At 33.3% G+C, this 23185-nt stretch overlaps 2 protein-coding genes across 2 annotated transcripts; both read right to left on the bottom strand.

The window, feature by feature from the left end:
• Positions 1–3809: 3809 nt before the first annotated feature.
• On the bottom strand, positions 3810–4438 carry LOC135141957 (uncharacterized). The gene is made up of 2 exons (XM_064073572.1): positions 4159–4438; positions 3810–4108 (listed from the first exon to the last, which is right to left on the bottom strand). Exons 1-2 carry the CDS (start codon positions 4260–4262, stop codon positions 3910–3912), a joined length of 303 nt encoding a protein of 100 aa, XP_063929642.1. The 5' UTR covers positions 4263–4438; the 3' UTR covers positions 3810–3909.
• Positions 4439–12611: 8173 nt separating this feature from the next.
• Positions 12612–13133, bottom strand: LOC135141961 (uncharacterized). The gene is made up of 2 exons (XM_064073577.1): positions 12887–13133; positions 12612–12836 (listed from the first exon to the last, which is right to left on the bottom strand). The coding sequence occupies exons 1-2, from the start codon at positions 12997–12999 to the stop codon at positions 12638–12640; spliced, it is 312 nt and encodes a 103-aa protein (XP_063929647.1). The 5' UTR covers positions 13000–13133; the 3' UTR covers positions 12612–12637.
• Between the last annotated feature and the right edge of the window lie 10052 nt (positions 13134–23185).

Genomic DNA, 23185 nt, shown 5'->3' with positions numbered 1-23185 from the left:
TGTTCTCAGTTATCAACGAGTGTTGGTTAAATGCATGTTTTCTTTTTTGGGTCAATTTGGCTGTCAAATTTGACACTTGGACATATCCCCTTTTTGCAGTAAAATGAAAAAAAAGGTAAAAAAAAAAACACAAAAAACAGCTTTATTTCAGTTATAATTTTACACAAACATGTTATATGTATATCTGACTAAAAAACTTAATCATTATCGCGCTCCTGTTCTACAGTTGGCCAAGTAGCAATCTCCTGCCAAAATGCGTTATAAGCGTCTGGGGTAAATCATAAAGTGTTTGTTATATCTGTCATTTTCTTCTGGCTGATGGCTAGTTATTATACTAATTTTGCACTTAATACACGTAGTCATCTTCTCACAACAAAAATTTAAAACATGTTTAAAACGGTAAATTTTTGTAGGAACTACGAATTTTGCAATTCTGCTCCGCCCCCCAGTCTGGCAACAAATGAAAATTTCACCACTATTGAGTTCGCGGCAGGTGTGGGTGGGGCCTAGTTTAATGATGAATTTTTCATTCATTTCCAGGCCGAAGAGTGAAGCGTCACTGAAAAATCTATATTTCCCTAGAAAAATTTACCATTTCAAACATGTTTTAAATTTTTGTTGTGAAAAGATGGCTGCGGAGATTAAGAAAAATTGGCAAAATATAAGCCCCGCCCACCCACCCTATCTCAATTGTGATGATTTTTTTTATTCGTCGTGAGCCAAGGGCGTAGCTTAATTGAAAAATTCTTATTTCTTTACAAGAAATTACTATGTAAGACATGTTTTTGAGCGTCGTGTTGGATAAGAATAATAATTAAAAAAAATAGAATTTTGCAGTTAAGCTCCGCCCTCTTGGCTCACGACGAATATAAAAATCATCACAATCGAGATAGGGTGCGTGGGCGGGGCTTATACTAATTTTGCACTTGATATACGTAGTCATCTTCTCACAGCAAAAATTTAAAACATGTTTAAAATGGTAAATTTTTGTAGGGAACTACAAATTTTGCAATTATGCTCCGCCCCCCAGTCTGGCAACGAATGAAAATTTCTCCACTATTGAGTTCGCGGCAGGTGTGGGTGGGGCTTAGTTTAATGATGAATTTTTCATTCGTTTCCAGGCCGAGGAGTGAAGCGTCACTGAAAAATCTATATTTCCCTACAAAACTTTACCATTTTAAACATGTTTTAAATTTTTGTTGTGAAAAGATGACTGCGGAGATTAAGAAAAAAGGGCAAAATATAAGCCCCGCCCACCCACCCTATCTCAATTGTGATGATTTTTTTATTCGTCGTGAGCCAAGAGGGCGTAGCTTAATTGCAAAATTCTTACTTCTCTACAAGAAATTATCATGTAAGACATGTTTTTCAGTGTCGTGTTGGATAAGAATAACGCAAGACGTTGAGACCACGGTGTTTACTGCAGAAAGTCGATATCTCCTGGACATATCCCTTTTCTGCTGTAACCGTAAATTTCATCCGCTTGTAGCCCCGAGCTAAATCATTAAACATGGCCCGTTTTTGCAGTAAAGATGTGTTTAGACCTCTAGAACACGATTATGTACGAATGTTATTGTGGTAAAAAATGGGACATGTCCCCTTTCTGCAGTTAGCAATTCAAATACAACATTTATACTCCGCCGGAGTATAAATATGTGAAAATCATAGTGGTTGTCAACCATAGTAACCATGGTAAGTGAAATCAAGGCAATTCCTTAGTGAAGCAAGAAGACAGGAAATAATAATTTTAAAAGAAGATTAACCGTTTGAAAATAAAATATTGTATTTCATTCGGAGTTTAAGTGACTTCATGTGACTCGTATGGACTTAATTCGCCTCGCTATCGCTCGGCGTTTAATCGTCCATACTCCGTCACATAAAGTATCACTTAAACTCCTAATAAAATAAATATCTATTGTTTTCCAAAAAATATGTTAAATTTGTTTGGATAATTCTAACATTTAATTTTTTTGTAGTAACTCAGTACAAAAATAAAGAATAACACCATTTAGGGCCAGTTTATTCAATATTTTAACTGAGATTAAGTTGATCGCGCATTTAATAAGGCCATTAGCGACGTCTGATTGGCGTAGAGTCGATCACATGGTACTTTGACGCGGTGTTAAAAATTAAATCGCAATTAAATATTTAATTGAGGTTCTGTAAACCGGGTTTAATTGTTTTATATACTATTTCAATTTTAATAAAAAAAAGCCGACCGATCGGCTGTTTAGCCGACCAGTCGCCGACTGCCAGCCGACGATGAAAAACGGCCGAATAGTCGGCTTATCCGACCGGTCGGCCACTAGTCGGTACATCCCTAATAATTACCTAAGCTTTCACAGAAGTTATACCAATATTAGGCATTCCCTGAATTCATTGGATTACGAGTACTTAGTTACTAATGTCTTTAATCCTCTGGGTTTTTAGGTGAAAATAAAGAAGAAATTTTACAATAGGTATATAATGCCAGCTTAAAATCCAAAATGTAAAGAAAAATTCTAGAAAGTATTGTGTAAGGCTGAGGAACTTCACAATTTACGTTATAGGAGAATCATAGACAACGGGGCTAGTAGCATATAAAAAAAGTTCGGGCTGCAAAACAATATGGTGAATATTATTTTAAAGAAAAAATTTAATATAGAAATCACATACTTCGTAATTATTGTTCTAAAATTAGAGAAATAATTGAAACAACCAAAGCAGATATCACTCGTAAAAATATTCTTAAAAATGGTATCAAATTTCGCAAAAATGAGCCTGGTCTTTTGTATAAAAGAATTTGCAATTCTTAAAAAGGATATTACACTGGACAGTCAAGTGATATCTTATTTTCTACTTTCGCAAATAGTGTTTTATACGAACCTTACAAACAAGTCTGTACAAAAACCAAATTGCAAATTTTTAGGAGCTTCTCCAGATGGGTTAATAAATTCTGATTCAATTGCAGAGATTGAATGTTCATATGCGGCTTGCGACAAAAATATTATAGAAGCTATTAAAAATAAGAACATTAAATACTGTACAATAAATATTATTTATATTTTATTATTATTAATATGATTTAATTGATTGCTCCGTTCTTATTATCCATACTTTTAATTAATATTTACATTTATACATTCCTGGGTAACTGTTTAATATTTAAATGTAGAACTTCAATGTATTGAGGCAGGGATATCGGCACTCTGTTTACCAAACACATAAAACGCAAAATAAAAAGGTGCTCTATTGTGTGGGCTATAAATTAGAGTTTATCGCCTAAGCTACTATATTGGGTTGCCTAACTTACCAAAATTCGCCCGAAATTCATTGCAGTTTTTGTACTAAAAGAAGTAAAATTTTGGAAGAAAACTAAGAACGGAGCCTAAAGTATAAAAAATTCTCTATCACCTCGATATTTTTTAAAAGCACACCGAGTTATAGTTTTCGCTGAAAATGGACTCTTGTTTTACGCACTTTAGTTTTTATTTCAAAACACTTCCTTAAACATTTTTATGTCATAAGCATGTACATGTATGGCCCTGCTCTTCAACTATTAAAATGAAGGCGCAAAATGATTCAGTGTTTTGCCTTATTTTGACATCTTTTAATGACTGTGTGGAGCAAAATTTTTACCGCAATTCGGTCACATGCTCTCTAGGGTGCTTTGATCATTAAATATTACGAGTATAAAAACAAAAACTTGTTCGTTATCTTTCTTATAATCCTAAACTGTTCCCAGTTGTGATCATTGCATTAAAAATAAAATAAATGTGTAAGGCAAAGAAATAGTTTTTTTTTGTTTTTGGCTATTTATTTACAAAAAAAAATACATAATAATAAATAATAATTAATTAAACAAAATTTTATGATAAAAAAAAAACACAATAGACATGGGACATTTCCAATAATAATAATCGGTAACAGTTATCGACGTCCGTTCCACTTGCACTCTTCCCACAACTCCCAGATATTTTTGTAGCACCGGCGGCAAAGGGGCCCGTATCTTGGACACTCCAGGATTGCTCGTTGAGGAACCTCGGCGTCGCAGCACAGTGAGCACCACCTTTTGTCGTCGGTGAGTTTCCTAGGAGTGGGCAACTCCAGGGAATTTTCCATTCTAGAACTAAACCAAAGGAACTAGATCGAAAACTAGAAAACCTAAATTTTACTTACCGATGATATGGTTGTGTGTTGTGTGCTGCTGCTTGAAGATGTATTTTTTTGCAACAGTCGTGGCAGTGACTTGTCGGAGTGTATAACTGCGAAGAATTTTCCATGCTGAACTGTGTGAAGAAGCTGTGCTCTCGACGACTAATGGAACTATGAATTTTACGTGCAAATTTTTCCGTTTTTATAGGGTTTGTAGAAGGAGAGTAGGGGTTGTACAGGTAAAGTAGGAGTGATAGGAAAAGAGGAGGGGTTGTACAGGTGTAGAATGTTTGCAAGAGTGTTTATTGGAAACCCTTAATCGTTTAGGATTATGATAATGGTAATTTACAACCCTGAACACCCGATTGCTTATCTCAAAGTAACGAAGGTTCGAAGAATCAGATGTGCATTATGGTGTTTTAGATTATTTTGTTTTTATAAATGGCATATTTAAGCTTACTAAGAGGCTCCACATTTTTATTATTAACAGTAGCTGAAATTGAAATTTTTAGAAATAGATAGATATATATAGATAGATATAATAGATAGAATTATATGTTTTTTTAAAAGAAAGATAAGGACTGTAAAATTCAAAAATCAAGAAATCTAAAAATCAAGAAATGGAGAAATCTCAAATAAAAAAATTGAAGAAAAAGAAAAATTTGAAAAATCAGATAGTTAAGGATGCGAATGACAATTTGCAAAACCGAAAAATCCGAAAATTGAAACATTAAAACATCGATAATATTCAAAAATTTAAAATTGAAAACTAAGGAAATTACAAATGGAAGAATTTAAGAACCGAAAAATTGAAAATTCAAAAAGATGAAGAATGTGAAACGGAAAATTGCAAAACTGATACATGATCTAAAATTGAAAATCGAAAAACTGCAATAACAAAAAATTGTAAAACTGAAAAATTCAAAAATAAAAAATTGAGAAACTGAACACTTAATTAAAAATCGGGAAATTAAAAATTTCAGAAATATAAAAACAGAAAAATTGATAAATTTAAAATTGAAAACTAGGCACATTGCAAATCGAGTTACTGAAGAAACGAAAAACAAAAGATGGAGCTATAGAAAAATCTAAAAGTTACAAAATTGTAAAATTCAAAATCAAAAAATTCAAAAATCAAGAAATTGTAAAATCGAAAATTTCAAAAAACGAAAAATTGTATATTGATACATTGAAAAATTTCACAATTAAAAAAAAATCGAAAATTTGAGAAAGTGATCAATTTTAAATTGAAAACTTGAAAAAGAGAAAATGAATAAATTAAAGAAATGAAAAATTGAAAAATCGGAAAGTTGAAAAATGAGAAACGAAAATTTGCAAGACTAAAAACTCTAAAAATTGAAAAAAACAAATATTATAAAATCGAAATACTTGAAAAATTGAAAAAAAAAAAGTTTTTTTTCAGTTACCTATTAACAAATTTAGCATTAACTTAAGTTTTAAATATTCGTGTGTAAAAGCAATCCCAAGCACCGAAACATAAATAACATAAAAACCATCAAAAAGTTTTGCTGAAAACAACCACTTTGCCCAGACTTTGAAAAATTCAAGAAATCCACCTCAATCTTGTTTAGCAGCGCCCAGACAGCAAACTTTTTCAAATTTTTCGAATCAAAGTTATTTCGAATTTATAACAACTCGATCTTAAAGTTTTGTGCAGTAAAATCACCACTTAAACTCTTCAATTTGTTGTTTCTAAGATCCACCTCTTGAAAGTGATGCGTGCGAAAAATATTTACCGAAAATGACGTCAGTAAATTGGAACTAAGCTCGATTACAAAACTGCTTCTGTTCAGTCCCTCAAAAACATCTTCATCTATAAACGCAATTCTGTTCATTCCTAAGCTCACACTGAAGTGATCTTTTTGCAGGAAGCTAAAAGACCGTTTCCCTAAATGAGTGATTTTGTTATTGGACAAACGCAAATTTTCCAGCAGAGGTACCATCGAAAACGTTTCAGTGTTGAAGACGGACAAGTTGTTATAACTTAAGTCTACATCATGTAATCCAGACATGTTAAAAAATGCTTCGTTTTCTAGTTCTTCAGTTGGGTTTTCTGTTAGTGTCACGGTCTTGAGCTTATCATTTGTAAATGTGTGTGCTTTTATTGTTTTTATGCTGGTTGTTAAAATCATCAAATTAGATACTTCTTGGTCGAGTAAAAAATCTTGTCCTAAATCGGTCACACTAGGACTATCTATTACTGCTAAATATTCCACAGGGTGCGAAATATTAAATAATCTTCGACTCAGTTTTGCTGCTTGAATCTCGCTAATGTGGACGTAATTTGTCTCAAATGGTATTGAAATGACGCAATTACTTTTTTCTATGTCATGTTTCTGACCATTAACGTAGATGGAGATTGTGTAATTTATCAAAGGAGATGTCGATTGGTTACACATCAAGGCAAGTGTTTGGAGTGATAAAACACTTAGAACCATCGACACGAACATCGTGAAACACACTTGAAAGGGAAGGAAGTGCTTTTGTTATTGCTCTCGTAGAAAGAGAATTTTTTCCCATCAGACTATCTAACACATTAAGTCCTCATATTCCGTTGCAACCTTTAATAATGCTTTTATTGGAGAAAAGAAATTTGGTAATTTAACAAGCATTTTTATACAAAAAATTGGGCGAAGGTTATATCCCTTATGCTAAAAATGGAAGATTTTACAGCCCGGTCGTATTTCTCGAGAGGTCAAGGAAAAGGCTGATAAATTTATAAAAAGTTATAAAAACTGGGCTAAAGCCACTTGGGGGTCATTAAAAATAAAAAAAAACAACTCTAATGTAACTTTAGCTTCAACAAACCTAATCTAAGCAAATATTACTTAAAATATTGGAAAAAGTTTATAGAAGGAGAGCAGGGGTTGTACAGGTAAAGTAGTAGTGATAGGAAAAAAGTAGGGGTTCTACAGGTGCAGAATGTTACAATGTTACTAATAAAAATTTGGTAAATAACTTGGACATTTTATTTATATAAATTTTCAAATAATTCACCTATTTTACTTTTTGTTCTTTTTAAATATTTATTGAAAAACGACCTATATATCACATACTTACATAGCTTTGTATAATCACTAGTTAATACTTATTAGTTGGTAAATTTGTGGGGGGTGGCAAGCCCAAAATTGTATAGGATTTGTATATTTGTATATAATGTGTATTTAATTACACCCAATATCACCCCGAAACTTTTTTTTCATCCTCTTGCATTTCGTAAAATCTATCTTTTGTTCACTCTTCCCAATAATACTTATCCTTTCCCAGAATTCGAATACCTTCCAAGAATCCGTTAGACACAACTGTTCCCACCGGAGAAGCAACATTTTTCTGCGCTTACCTACAAATTAAAACAATTTTAGCTTTATTTGTTATTGATCTATGCGGCTCCGAATGATATAATTTCTGAAGTTGTGAAATAAAATCACCGTAAACTAAACTTAAATATTCACATTAACATTATCTTATTATCTACAATTAAGGCATAATATCAGCAAATTTGTAGCTGACACATTCCACAAAATTATACCTTGAAATTTCATTCCTTTTGAATTGAACAATTTTAGATTTTATAAGCTATATCTGCCAAACACATCTTTTGCAATATTACGTTTTTCGTTTCTATACATCGAATTTATTTTTATATAGAAATCAGTCTAAATATTTTTCAAAGCGTTCAAAAAGAAAGAAAATTAAACCAAATTGATTTCGTATCCATCTCCCAACTTCCGACCAGGTATTTTTGTATTCCACGCTAAGTCCCACATTTTTTATTTTACCGCACCTGTTTCTAAAGTCAAATATGATGTAATTAACTCAATAACATCAACCCAAAATACACAACTTAGCATGCCTGTGCCTTTCTACGAAAGAATTGTTGGCAAATGAACCCATTTTTTAATAATGTCAATAAATGAATTTGTTTATATGATCCCAACTATGATTTGTCGGGTTGAAAACACGGTGTTTTGACAATGGAAATGCGAATTATTGTGGCTTATCGCTAAAAACCCACGCTCAGAAAATTGAGAATAAATTAATTTTTTTTGCATTTACAAAATGTACTTGCAAGATAAGCTGGGATGTATTTTTCGTAGTTGATTTTTCTTGAAAAAATTTCAATTTACTCATTTCTTAAGGGGATGTTTGCTAAAAGAAAACTGTCGGATTTTTAATTTTGCCGTGTTATTGTCTTCACAAAAAGTTTGCGTGTAGAAAAATAAAGACGAGAAGTAGTGGTAAGCTGGTTGAAACGCAGGAAAGCTGGGGTGTAATTTATGATACCCATAATCTCTGGTAACAGTTCGGCACCCGCTTGTCGTGTATTATTGTTTGATTTTCGTTCGTCAATTTTCATATACGAATTTATAAAAATGACCACAAGAAATTAATAAGAAATAAAAATCTGAATGTGTACAAAAATGAACTTCGAAAAATTAAGACAACAAATAGTAAGTCCAAGCAAGGTATAATCTAATTGGGAAACTGATTGATTTACAACAAAAAAACACTCAGCCGAATAATTATAAATGCAGTTATTTTTCGGACACAGAACAATCACTTTCGCAACACTTAAAAAGATTTGTGGCAAGTAAAACAAAATTAATTTTAAGTGTCCAAATCGTTCCTACTGAGTGTGTCCCTATACTGAAATGCAACGAGAAAATCACCAATTTCTGCATCAGTACGTACGTATATGTCATGTTGTAATGCAAATTATAAAATAAACTAGAGACCAATAATTTGTTTCGTTTTTATTTATGCGTATTTACAAATATACCCAATTGTTTTACTTAAAACTAAGTACTTCAATTATTTGGTTTACATATTTCAATTATAACTGGTTCCCTAGCTGGTTAGTATCGGCTAAGTTCAAACTAAAGAGGTATAGAAAGTACCTGTGTATACTGAATGGTTATCCGGCTAATTATAAGGTTTATAGTAATATTTTATTCAAGAAAATAAAATTCTTTCAGGTAATACACTTTGATCTTTGACAAAAAGCCGAGAAGCAATAGGATTGGTGATCATATAAAGTAACAATAATAAAATTTCTATTAGTAACATTGGCTTACACTTGATGTAAGTTTATAAAAACAGCGGCGGGTCTAAAAAACAATAATATTTATATGTACAGAAATTAGGGAAAGCATAATAATAGCAAAACTAATCGAATGATGATTAAACTGCATTTTTTGTCTGTAGTTTTAGTAGGTTTTTGACATAACAATTCTGATAAAAGTTTTTTCCACTTTTTCGTGGCTTTGAAAGTGGAATCTTAGACTTTCGTCCCATTTCAAAATATACTCTTTATATATTTCAGTGGTCACAACGAGTTTGCTAACTACACTGAAGTAAATTTATGCAAAGATTAAATTTGTCACCGAGAAGATGTCGGAAGTAATAAATTATTATCCCATCGGTCCAACAACGTTCGGTGGGTGTTATACCCCGATCCGAGAGAGACCGCAGTAAGAGACAGCAAATGGAACGGATAAAATAAAGCTTCAAACATGATCAGTTTTAAACCAAAATTATGACGTTTTATAAATCGAGTTTTTTTTTTTTTGAAATATCATAGTAAACACTTCAAAGAATGTCCATGACTTACTTTAATGTGAATTATGTAACTATGGTCGGCACAGTCGGACCTATTATTAGTGTGATTTTGAGCATATTTGCGATTTTATTAGAGCAGAACAGGTCATTTTTTCTCCAATTTTATAAGTTCCGGACACTAATAGCATATCAAAGATATTGTAAAAAAAATTGGGTTCAGATTCCAACTAGTTGTCTAGTATTTGTGAAACAAAATCTACTGTAAATTCACTGAAAACAAAACCGATAACATCACCTTAAGTCTAGTGAACCTACTTTGAGCGGTGCCCGGTGCCCTAGTGCTTAGGGATTAACTCACTCTTATAATTACCAAGATTATACAGGTACTACTGGCGTAGTTGTTCCCTGCGCCCCATCCCCGAACGAAAATATACCGCAATTCGGTCAACTGTATGTATAGTAGCTGTCAGAATAAGCTTAACGCCTCAAGCGCACAATAAACCCCTAACCACAGCTTATAGATGCCATAAATTTGGGCCGAATGCCGCGTACCATTCAGTTGGTACTTAAATAAGAGATATGCTATGCCCAAATAGTGGAGAGTAATAAAAATTACAACCATCCTAATCACCTCAATGACTGGCAGCACGACCATGCCCCAGGCAGCATTCGGTCTAATTTCACGGCCACTTTACCTGGTTACTTGATACTTAAGGCTCCACCACACCTCAAGGAAATTTCTATTTTAAGAGATATGCAACTTGTTAAAGTTCAACTATCGCTATTTGAAGGTGACTTTACTGGCGATTAAAGACTAATTAGCACTTGGTTTCAGTTATTGCTTAGACCCTGTTGTAAATGTCTCCATCAAGACGACGATCTGCAGGGTAGGACCGGACCAGCGTGGCCTGCAGCCTACCGGAAAAACTTTTTGTTAAAATATTTCAAAAATATTTAAGAAGAAATTGTTACCACAATAGTAATTAAATAGTCGATTACTACTATTTTTTAATTTGTTCTGTTTATATTTATTTTTTAGTATAAGAATATTATCTTTAAAAATGTGACTTATGTGTTAGTGAAATATAATTAACCGCTTTGCAATGTGATTTATTATGTATTTTTTATAATAAAATGTAAGCTCGGGAAACTTGTTTTTATAATTTGTAAATAAATTTAGTTCGGTTATTACGCTTTGTTTTTAATTTTTGGAGCATATGCAACTGCATATCTCTGCATATATTAAGAAAGTTATATTTCGCAAAATTTTTCTGCATATTTTCCGCTCTCTACACTTAGACAAATACACCCCTACGAGATATTGTAAGAATAATAAATTTGATAATTACCTAAACTTTCGCAGAAGTTATACAATATTGGGCATTCCCTGAATTCATTGGATTACGAGTACTTAGTTAATAATGTCGTTAATCCTTTGGGTTTTTAGGTGAAAATAAAGAAGAAGTTTTACAATAGGTATAAGTATAATACCAGGTTAAAATCTAAATGTAAAGAAAAATTCTAGAAAGCACTGTGTAAGTCTGAGGAACTTCACAATTTACGTTATAGGAGAATCATAGACAATGGGGTTAGTAGTATATAAAAATTTCGGGCTGTAAAACAATATGGTGAACATCATTTTAAAGAAAAAATTGAATATAGAAATCACATACTTCGTAATTATTGTTCTAAAATTAGAGAAATAATTCAAACAACTAAAGCAGATATCACTCGTAAAAATCTTCTTAAAAATTGTATCAAATTTCGCAAAAATGGGCCTAGTCTTTTGTCTAAAAAAATTCGCAATTCTTAAAAAGGATACAAAACTGGACAGTCAAGCGATATCTTATTTTCTACTTTCGCAAATAGTGTTTTATACGAACCTTACAAACAAGTCTACAAATAACAAATTGCAAATTTTTAGGAGCTTCTCCAGATGGGTTAATAAATTCTGATTTAATTGCAGAGATTAAATGTATATATGCGGCTTGCGACAAAAATATTATAGAAGCTATTAAAAATAAGACCATAAAAAAATATTGTACAATAAATGAAGAAATATTATTATATTTTATTATTTTTATTTTATTATAATTAATATGATTTTATTGATTGCTCCGTTTTTATTATCCATGCTTTCGATTAATATTTACATATTACAGTATTTACATTTATACTTTCCTGTGTAACTGTAAATGTAGAAGTTCAGTGTATAGAGGCAGGGATATCGGCACTCTGTTTACCAAACACATAAAACGCAAAATAAAAAGGTACTGTATTGTGTGGACCATAAATTACAGCTTACCGCCTTAGCTACTATACTGGGTTGCCTAACTTACCAAAATTCGCCCGAAATTCATTTCAGTTTTTGTACTAAAAGAAGTAAAATTTTAGAAGAAAACTAAGAACGGAGCCTAAAGTATAAAAAATTCTCTATCACCTCGATATTTTTTAAAAGAACACCGAGTTATAGTTTTCGCTGAAAATGGACTCTTGTTTTACGCACTTTAGTTTTTATTTCAAAACACTTCCTTAAACATTTTTATGTCATGAGCTTGTACATCTATGGCCCTGCTCTTCAACTGTTAAAATGAAGGTACAAAATGATTCAGTGTTTTGCCTTATTTTGACATCTTTTAATGTGGAGCAAAATTTTTACCGCAATTCGGTCAAATATTACAAGTATAATAACAAGAACTTGTTCGTTATCTTTCTTATAATCCTAAACTGTTCACAGTTGTGATCATTGCATTAAAAATAAAATAAATGTGTAAGACAAAGAAATAGTTTTTTTTTTGTTTTTGGCTATTTATTTACAAAAAAAAAAATATATAATAATAAATAATAATTAATTAAACAAAATTTTATGATAAAAAAAACACAATAGACATGGGACATTTCCAATAATAATAATCGGCAACAGTTATCGACGTCCGATCCACTTGCACTCTTCCCATAACTCCCAGATATTTTTGTAGCACCGGCGGCAAAGGGGCCCGTATCTTGGACACTCCAGGGTTGCTCGTTGTGGAACCTCGGCGTCGCAGCACAGTGAGCACCACCTTTTGTCGTCGGTGAGTTTCCTAGGAGTGGGCAACTCCAGGGAATTTTCCATTCTAGAACTAAACCAAAGGAATTAGATCGAAAACTAGAAAACCTAAATTTTACTTACCGATGATGTGATTGTGTGTTGTGTGCATCAGTGGCTGCTGCTTGAAGATGTATTTTTTTGCAACAGTCGTGGCAGTGAGTTGTCGGAGTGTATAACTGCGGAGAATTTTCCATGCTGAACTGTGTGAAGAAGCTGTGTTCTCGACGACTAATGCAACTATGAATTTTACGTGCAAATTTTTCCGTTTTTATAGGGGTTGTAGAAGGAGAGTAGGGGTTGTACAGGTAAAGTAGGAGTGATAGGAAAAGAGTAGGGGTTGTACAGGTGTCGAATGTTTGCAAGAGTGTTTATTGGAAATCCTTAATCGTTTAGGATTATGATAATGGTAATTTACAACCCTGAACACCCGATTGCTTATCTCAAAGTAACGAAGGTTCCAAGAATCAGATGTGCATTATGGTGTTTTAGATTATTTTGTTTTTATAAATGGCATATTTAAGCTTACTAAGGGGCTCCACATTTTTGTTATTAGCACTAGCAGAATTTGAAATTTTAGAAATAGATATATGTTTTTTTAAAAGAAAGATAAGGATCAAAGGGGCCGCTGAGATTTTTTAAAATTCTTGAAAAAAACATACAATGAACATCTGAATTTTTTTTAACTTTTGTAAAAAAAGACAAATGGGTAGCCTGAGATTCTTTAAGATTCATAAAAGAAGGGACCTCTGAGATGAGCTACAAATCTTTGAAAATACCACGGAGGTAGAAGAGACCGGAGGGAGCGTACCGTATGCTAACAATGTAACGATTCTGGCATCGTTCAAGACCCGGTCAGACACCGGTTATGATCTTATTTGAACAAGGCGCCAATATTTGCCAGCCCGACGCAAACGCGCTCCTACACTCAACAGCTGACAGAGTTTGGATTTCCAGTGGCGTACTATCACGTAACACGTGCTGTTTATATGCAATTGTTCGTTCTTGAGTTTCGAGTTTAGTTGTGCTGTTTTAGTTTTGGACGTGTTGTTGGTGTTTTTAATTTGAATAGATTTTGATTATAATTAAAGATCATAATAACATTTAGAGACTTATATATAAGGTTGTCAACATAAAATATGTTGCCCCGCCACTGGTTATGACTGCTAAACATTTAGAGGGTGGAGCTTAGCACAGCGCGCATTTCAAGTAGGGTCATAAACGGTGCCTGAGTCTGTGTCACAAAATTCACGACACCTTCCCTCCGGTCTTTTCTACCTCCGTGGAAAATACACACACAACAACAGCGCCTGATATTCTTTCAAAATTGTAGAAACGAAAAATTTAAAAATCCAAAAGTTGAAGAACGCAGCGGAAAATTGCAAAACTGAATCATCCAAAATTGAAATTCAAATAATTGTAAAATTGAAAAACTGAAAAAACAAAAAAATTTCAAAAAACGAAAAATTGTATATTGATACATTGAAAAATTTCACAATTGAAAAAAAAAATCGAAAATTGGGAAAGGTGATTAATTTTAAATTGAAAACTTGAAAAAGAGCAAACGAATAAATTAAAGAAATGAAAAATTGAAAAATCGGAGAGCGCATCTGTGGATGAAAGAAAAGATATTCATATCGTTATTAAAAAATGGGGGTTGGTGGTAGAAGGGTGAAAATTTAGGGTTATATATATTTTTTGATGCCAAATCTTGAAAAAATAAAAAATGTCGAAAAATTAAAAAAAAAAATTGGTGGGCCACCCTTATCACTTAGGGGTATAAAAAATAGTTTACTAGATCTACCGAATATACACAAAAAATTTCATACAAATCGGTCAAGCCGTTTCGGAGGAGCTTGGTTACAAACATTGTGACACCAGAATTTTATATTAGATTATTTTAGAACAAACTTCATTACCATAAAAAAGATTATACTGAGTCGACTTTAAAAGATAGACATATGCTCTCGCGGACTTTTTTTTTAGAACTTTTAGAAAGGAACAATTACAAGTTACATGATTTTTATGTAACTTTAATAACTGTTCAAGCAGCGTAAGCAACGGAAGCTGTCAAAGTAGGAATAATTTTCCCGTTTTTCCGATATTTTTCATTGCTGCTCCGCTCCTATTGATCGTAGTGTGATGTTATATAGCGTATAACCTTCCTCGATAAATGGACTATCCAACACAAGAAGATTTTTTGAATTCGAACTAGCAGTTTCTGAGATTAGCGCGTTCAACCAAACAAACTCTTCAGCTTTATAATATAAGTCAGTATAGAAGTATAGATTAAAATGGCCATTTTTTTTTATCTCAAAATTGTTTTCTTCTTACTTTCCAATGGGCACAAGTTGATACAAAATTTGACACATCTAAGCTTCTGGCAATTTGAATTCCAATTGAGAGATTTATTGAAGATAATCTGCATTGGCTCATTGTCTTTCTTAAAAAATGTTTAGTCATTTTTAATTTCGCAAAAGATCTTTCCGCTGAAGCCACCGAAAGTGGTATTGTAAGAAAAGTGAAACATGCTGTGATAATTTCAGTGACACTAGTTCAGGTAGGTCATTCTGTAATAATTTCCCACTAGTTGTAACATATATCAGATGTATTTTATTATTCCAAAAAAGCACCACAAATACAAAATTAAATAGTTTTTAAAATACGAAAATTTTCATAAATCACAACTGAAACTGAATTTTTTTCACCTCTTATTACAGCATGAAATTTCACTGTAGATCTGATGACAAAATTTAAATATTTTGTTGTTTTGCATCATAAATTAGTCATACTTTTGTCGGATAAAGTTTGGTAATTTACTACATGGGGTGTTAGATCTGCCACAATGGGATTGCGACACTGCGACAGGTTTATTAGAAACAGATGCTGCTGCATTTTCGACCGCCGGTGCCGGTCGCTAAAACCCGAGTTTATCGAGTCTATGATATTGAGATGCCGCCAAAAGTCCAGCCCTTTGTAGCAAAAAATTCGTAAATAACAATGAACGATCGATCTTGGGATTACCGCACATTTTCGAATTTTTTATTTCGGGATGTAATTTGGGCAATAATATGAAAAATCTAATCGAAAAAGTGTTCGTGTGACCGGACGGGGCCGCTTGAAGCGGCGGGCCCGTGTTCCGGCGAACACATGGAACAACAGTAGTTACGCCACTGATCTTACTATCTACAACTAAGACATAATATTAGCAAATTTGTAGCTGACACATTCCACAAAATTATACCTTGAAATTTCATTCCTTTTGAATTGAACAATTTTATATTTTATAAGCATATATCTACCAAATACATCTTTTGCAATATACCGTTTTTCGTTTTTATACACGTATATTTTAATATAGAAATCAGTTTGAATATTTTTCAAAGCACCCAAAAAGAAAGAAAATTAAACCAAATAGATTTCGTATCCATCTGCCACCTTCCAACTAAGTATTTATTGTTTAATCCCGCTGTAAATGTATTCATCAAGACTGTGTTTAAAGAATTTTAGAAATTTTTCGCGTACGGCACCGATTCCCTCGCACGTAAAGAAACATTGATGTATCCGACCGTTTATTGCAGTGGGCGGTTATCCCGTTGTTAAAAGCCCTTAAGACGAATAGAGATTAGTAGAGTCGTCGTCAAATATCGGTAGGTATGCTATACCTAACGACCCAACTACCTGTCAGACGAACCCTGCTGTATATTTCTCAGAACTCGACAAGAGATTATATTTATCCCTTTACAACAACTGGTGCTAAGTACAGACTTTTGCATTCTCCCGTTCCTCACAGAATTTTAACATAATTTTTAACTTTACAGTTTAACTTTCTTTATCACGTTTGGCACTTGTTTATTTCTAATTTCTCTTTTTTTTTATTATATGTTTTTCCGGCATCTACACATTACACTGTTTTAAAATATGTAACCTACCTATTAAGCTGCATGCATCATTCAACACCCACATATTAAAAATATGTAACTGTTGAAAAACAAAGATTTTAAAAATTACACTAATCACTAATTTAGGCCCAATGCGAGTGTTTGTTACTTATTTAATAGATTTTATTTATTGTCGCACAACAATTTTATACATTGCCTCGCTTATTATGTAGTCCCAACGTTTTCCAATATGAAAATTTGACATTGTAACAAATAGTTTTACAAAGTTAGTGAAATTCGTGACTAGAGAGCGGATTTTATGAAATTTATTTTTTGCATTAACCTAAGTCTTGATATTTAATATGTGAACGAATCATGCTAATTAAAAATGAATACAGCTATAAAAAAATTGGTCTAAAGAGTTTAGACAGTACTTCCCTCGCTGTCGGAAACGTGACGACTGCATGTCTATTATGTTTTTTTTCGCAGTAGATTTCAAAGCATTCGGTTTTGTACTTAGTTCCTGAGTAAAACCAATTAAATAAATTTACGCATTCATTTCTTTTGAGTCATCCGGTATATGCAAATTAAAAAAATATGAATGGAATGATGAATTGCAAGTACAGACTCATCATATTTTGTACATTCTAGATAGGATTTATTCGGCAAACTTTTGAGCTGACGTCATCAGTTTTTTGGAGAAGATAACCAAATATATTTTGACTAAAAATTTATTATGCTCTTTATAACCTTAAAACATGTGCAAGATTTCAAAACATTCGCTTCTGTAGTTCCTGATTAAATCAATAAAATACGTTTACGCATTCATTAATTTTTTTGGGTCACCCTGTATATGCAAATCCAAAAAATATGAATGGAATGATAAATCACAAGAAGAGGCTCATCATATTTTGTACATTTTAGATCGGATTTATTCAGCAAAATTTTGAGCTGGCGTCATCAAGTTTTTGGAGGGGATGACCAAATATATTTTGACTAAAAATTTATGATGCTCTTCATAGCCTTAAAACATCTGCAACATTTCAAAACATTCGGGTTAGCAGATTCAAAATTAAATTGCAAAATGTTGTTTTACAATTTTGATTTTTTTTCCAAAAATTTGCACGTTTCGGGTAAAAACTCAATTCGGAATCGTAAAGTACATGTATAGGACTATGTTATTTTATACAATTTAAAACCCATTTACATTGTACAATTTTGAATGACGTCATCACATTGGTGGTGGGGTTGATTAGACAAATTTTTGGTTAGCGTTTTACCATCTACATGATATTCCTAATATAAGTACACAACTTCACAACAATCGGTCCAGTACTTTCGGAGATTATCTGTTTAATAAAAATCCGGGACGGCAGACAGACGGCCAGACGGACACACGGACGAACAGACGGAAAAGGGAGACCCATTTCTTCGTTTTCTAGGGGTCATGAAAGATCGAGAAAATGTAAAAGTAGAGAGTCGGCCGTCGGACTCGATTACAATACTTCCTTTGCTTACGCTCGGGAAGTAAAAATGATTGTCATTCTATCGGCATTTATCTAGAAAAACGAAATTTCATGAATCATATCGCAAATATTGTCCTGAGATTCAAATAACTAGAAAAGGTTTGGGTTTTATGGTAGTTTGGAGAAACCAATGGGTGTTAAGCCATCCTTCCAGGTAAATTTGGGCCCTAATTACTTTTGAAAATACAGTTCATTCCCATTATTTTTGTTCGTTCAAGTGTATTAAGGTCTAAGAGACGTTATCCTATTATTTTTCTTGGTGAGTTAGCATTTAAAGCGATACAGGTGTGTCAACATGTCGAAGATAACTCAAATTATAGTGAGAGGTATAAGGTGTGTGGTTCGCACTAAGCTTACCGGTTGGCAATAAATCATCTTCTAAACATTTCTTGCTCATATTTAACAGGGCCGGCTTTCAAAGCGAGTGGTTATTTCGGTACCCTCAGCGGCTGCAGGTAGCAAAGAAATAGTGGAGTGGTGGATTTTCATATTTAGTGAAAGCCGCCCCTGAACGAAACCGCAAGAGCCGGTCGAGCTGTAGTGGACTCGTTATTTACGACCCTAAAACCTTTTCTATTGTAAACAACTTAACTTCGACACAATGGGATGATTTTATGATGGCCATATAACCTTATAGCTCTTGGTTCACTATAATTTATGGATTAAATCTTTTCCTGAACTTATTTTTCAAGGAGGAACAGTTTTTCTATTTACAAATACATACTTTAAAATCACCGGAAAAACTTTTTGTCTAAATTTTTCAAAAATACACTGCGTTTCATATAAAATGCACCACCTAGAAGGAGTAGGCGTAGAATGTAGAAATTTGGTGGAGAAGACTGTTGCATATAGACAAACAATTGATTAAAATTTGAAAGAAAAACTACTACTTGTTTAGATAATATACCGAGTGTTATTCGATTTTTATTAATTTTTTGATTATGTTTTAAAGATACTTGAGTAAGATTCTTTTGCAATTTTACTTGACATTTGTCATTATTGTGCTTGCAAAAATGCTACGAGTCCACACACGAGGTAATTTTCAACAGATAACACCTATTGAAAGAGGGCGAATGATTGGGATGCATGAGGCTAGTTTACCATTTCGGGAAATCACCAGAAGACTCGGCCCAACGGATTCTACGATATTAAGAACAAGTCGAGAATGGAACAACGAAGAGCTACAAATGCGTCGCAAGGGTACCGACCGTTTCAGAGTCACCCAAGAACGCGAAGATCATTTGCTAAGAAGAAGTGTTATTCAGTACCCTTGGTAACCATAACGATCAGTCGGGATGGACTGGATGACAGCAATTGGGCACAGAATCCGAGGAGTACCATCTACCGCCAAATTCGTTCCTTTGGCTTGAGATCTTATCGTCCAAACTGCAAACTTCCCTTACCACAAGAACACAAAACTACCAGGCTTCACTGGTACCAAGACAGGCAGCAATGGCTGTAATAGTGGAATGTCATAATGTTTAGGAACAAGTCTAGGTCTTGTTTGTGGCACTCTGATGGACGCATACGTGTTCGAAGGCCTTGAGGCCAAAGGTAAAATCTGGAATTTGTACAGAGATGTCATATCGCTCTAACACCTGGAGTAATGATATGGGATGGTATACACATCTGTTGAAGTACTCCCTTAGTGTTCATTCCAGGCACGCTAAATGCCCGGCATTACATCGTTAACGTGTTAAATCAATTTCTTTTTCCTTATCTCTCGAACCGTCGAAGAACATCTTTTGAACAAGATAATGCGTGGCCTCATGTGGCCATATTAACTTAAAGAGTGTTTGACGAAAATAACGTCAACTTCTTACCCTGGCCTGCCCTATCACCAGATTTATCAACAATCGAAAATGTTTAGGATTTAATGCATAGAAGGCTGCGCAATTTACCACATCCTCCAAAGACTTTGGAAGAATGTCTACAACAAATTCAAAATGCCTGGAATGAGATACCCCAGCAGGCAATAGATCATCTCATTTTAAGCATGCCTAGAAGAATACAGTCTTGTATTCGTGCACGTGGAATTTTAACACATTATTAACATTTCTTGTGTTAGACATTTTATTTTTTCTTTGAAATTTTAATCAAATGTTTGTCTACGTGCAATAGTCTTCTCCACCAAATTTCAACATTCTACGCCTACTCCTTCTAGGTGGTGCATTTTATTTGAAACGCAGTGTATTTAAAAAGAAATTGTTACCACAGTGGTAATTAAACAGTCGATTACTAGTAATTTTTAATTTGTTCTGTTTATACAGGGTGTCTCAGAAATAAGTACATTAATTTTAACCAGTAACAGAACTCGTGAAACGGAACAACTTTTTTATCTAGCATTTTTTCGAAAACTCAAGTCGAATTTCGAATTTTCCCACACATATAATCACGAGCCGAGTATGTTCACCTTAAATAATAACTCAATTAATAACAACACTACAACAATGAAGAAGGTACCCTAGCAACTGTTTTGACACTGATAATCATTTTTATGTTAATGTTTTTATTAAACCATGGCCGACTAGTATAAAGAGTATGGCCTGTCCAAGAGGTACCATAGGTGTTGCCATCTATTAATAATTACACTTAATAATTTAGCATAATTTTAATTTGACTTGACATTATGAGACTTCAAAACGTGTAATGGTGGTTTGTTTCGGTATGAATGCCTTTGTGCCTTTCAAAAAGTGTTAATATTTCTTTTGTCGTTTTTGAATTATTAATAGATGGCAGCACGTATGGTACCTCTGGACATGGTAGAAGGAGACATGGTATAGGCATACGCATCGGGTGTGACGTCAAGTGGGGTGAAATTAGCGCGAAATTTAAAATACAAACTTTCGTTATCCGACAACTAATTGATGTATTGGACAGAGCAATGACAACTCAAGCTGAAATTCCCTAGACTTCCCTAGTGAAGCTCACAAGAGTCACAAGGACGTTGATGCCACCTAACGTCACAAATGGATGCGCAGACCATTTTTAAATTGGTACATCGGATGCCTATACCATGTCTCCTTCTACCATGCCTCTGGATAGGCCATAATCTTTATACTAGGCGGCCATGATTAAACGTTGTCTCTTTAAAGTTTGTTTGGCACAGATTTCTAATTTATAGACGAAATGTGTTGAAATGGCTTTGTTTTCAAATCTGGAATGCACCGATATCGTTTTAACGTACGGTGAAGCTCGGGGAAACGGCACTCGCGCCCAACGAATTTTTTCAGATAACCTCCCAAATCGTCGTCTGCCAAATGTGCGCAGTTTTAAGAACGTTGAAGCATTTTCGAGAGTACGGATCTTGTAAACCTGCACGTCAGGATTGGGGTAAGTTACGTAGTAATAGAATTGCTAATATTGAAGAGGCCGTTTTGAAAAGTGTCGAAGCTCGACCGGGCACTAGCACGTATCACTGTCTAGTGTGATGTATCGGAGAGTAGTATTTGGAGGATACTCAGAGAACTAATGTACCCCTTTCAGGACCAGAAAGTTCAGTTATTGAAACTAACAGACTTACCACGTAGGCAAAACTTTTGTAAGTGGGTTAATAGAAAAATAAACGAACAAGCAAATTTTGTATCTCTTATACCATCAACTGATGAGGTCGGTTACACGAGGGAAGGTGTTCAACACCCACATTTGGGCCGATGAAATTCCGTACGCCATTAGGGAGCAGGATTTTCAATTTCTCTCTAAATGTTTGTCACATTGACACGATTAGGAAAATACGTATCCTAGTAACTGTTTTTGACATTAGTAATACATTATTAATTATAATAATTTATTAGTGTCCATGGGTGACTAAGGATCCATGGGCGGGTAACCTTAATTGGGATATAACTTTAACAATTTTTAACTTGACAATTAAAAAGTTCTTGACAAAACTCTACTTAAAAAAGTTGTTGAGTTCAATGAGCTCTATAACTGATTAAAATTAATGTACTTATTTCTGAGACACCCTGTATTTATTTTTTAGTATAAGAATATTATCTGAAAAAACCTGATATATGTGTTATTGAGATGCAATTAACCACTTTGCAATGTGATTTATGTATTTTTTGTAATAAAATGTAAGCTCGGGAAACCTGTTTTTGTAATTTGTAAATAAATTTAGTTCGGTTATTAGTTATTACGCTTTTTTTTATTTTTGGAGCATATGCAACTGCATATCTCTGCATATATTAAGAATGTTACTGCATATTTGCTTAAATTTGATGCATAACATATGATCATATTTGCCAAAATTTTGCTGCATATTTTCCAGTCTCTACACTTAGACAAACACACCCTTACGAAATATTGTAACAATAATAAATTTGATAATTACCTCAGCTTTCGCAAAAGTCATTATACAATATCAAGCATTCCCTGATCATTGGATTACGAGTACTTAGTTATTAGTGTCGTCAATCCTTTGGGTTTTCCGGTAAAAATAAAGAATAAGTTTTACAATATATAATGCCAGCTTAAAATCTAAAATGTAAAGAAATATTCTAGAAAGTAATGAAAATATTGTGTAAGTATGAGGAAATTATAAACGACGGGGCTAGTAGTGTATAAAAAAGTTCGGGCTGCAAAACAATATGGTGAACATTATTTTAAAGAAAAAATGGAATATAGATATTTCGTAATTATTGTTCTAAAATTAGAAAAACAATTCAGCTTAGTCTTTTGTATAAAAAAAAAAATGAAAATCTTAAAAGGGATACCAAACTGGGCAGTTAGGTGGGATTTTATTTTCTACTTTGGCAAATAGTGTTTTAACCGAACCTTACAAACAAGTCTATACAAATATCTAATTGCCAATTTTTAAGAGCTTCTCCAGATGGGTCAATAAATTCTGGTTCAATTGCAGAGATTAAATATTCATATGCGGCTTGCGAATATTAAAGAAGCTATTAAAAATAAAATCATTAATTATTGTACAATAAATGAAGATAATACAATTCATTTGAACCCTAACCACAACT

This window comes from Zophobas morio, unplaced genomic scaffold, assembly GCF_036711695.1.
Source record: "Zophobas morio isolate AGI-343-1 ecotype UQ-CSIRO unplaced genomic scaffold, CSIRO_AGI_Zmor_V1 ptg000046l, whole genome shotgun sequence".
NCBI classification, from domain to species: Eukaryota; Metazoa; Arthropoda; class Insecta; order Coleoptera; family Tenebrionidae; genus Zophobas; species Zophobas morio.
The sequence above is the reverse complement of the archived record's forward strand: the minus strand, read 5'-3'. Positions and strand labels throughout refer to the sequence as shown.

Bases quoted from the DNA above. Each gene is read 5' to 3' on its own strand.
- LOC135141961 (XM_064073577.1), bottom strand. From the start codon at position 12,999: ATGGAAAATTCTCCGCAGTTATACACTCCGACAACTCACTGCCACGAC. The intron at 12,837-12,886 runs GTAAGTAAAATT...CCTTTGGTTTAG, and splicing joins AACACACAATCACATCATCG to TTCTAGAATGGAAAATTCCC.
- LOC135141957 (XM_064073572.1), bottom strand. From the start codon at position 4,262: ATGGAAAATTCTTCGCAGTTATACACTCCGACAAGTCACTGCCACGAC. The intron at 4,109-4,158 runs GTAAGTAAAATT...CCTTTGGTTTAG, and splicing joins AACACACAACCATATCATCG to TTCTAGAATGGAAAATTCCC.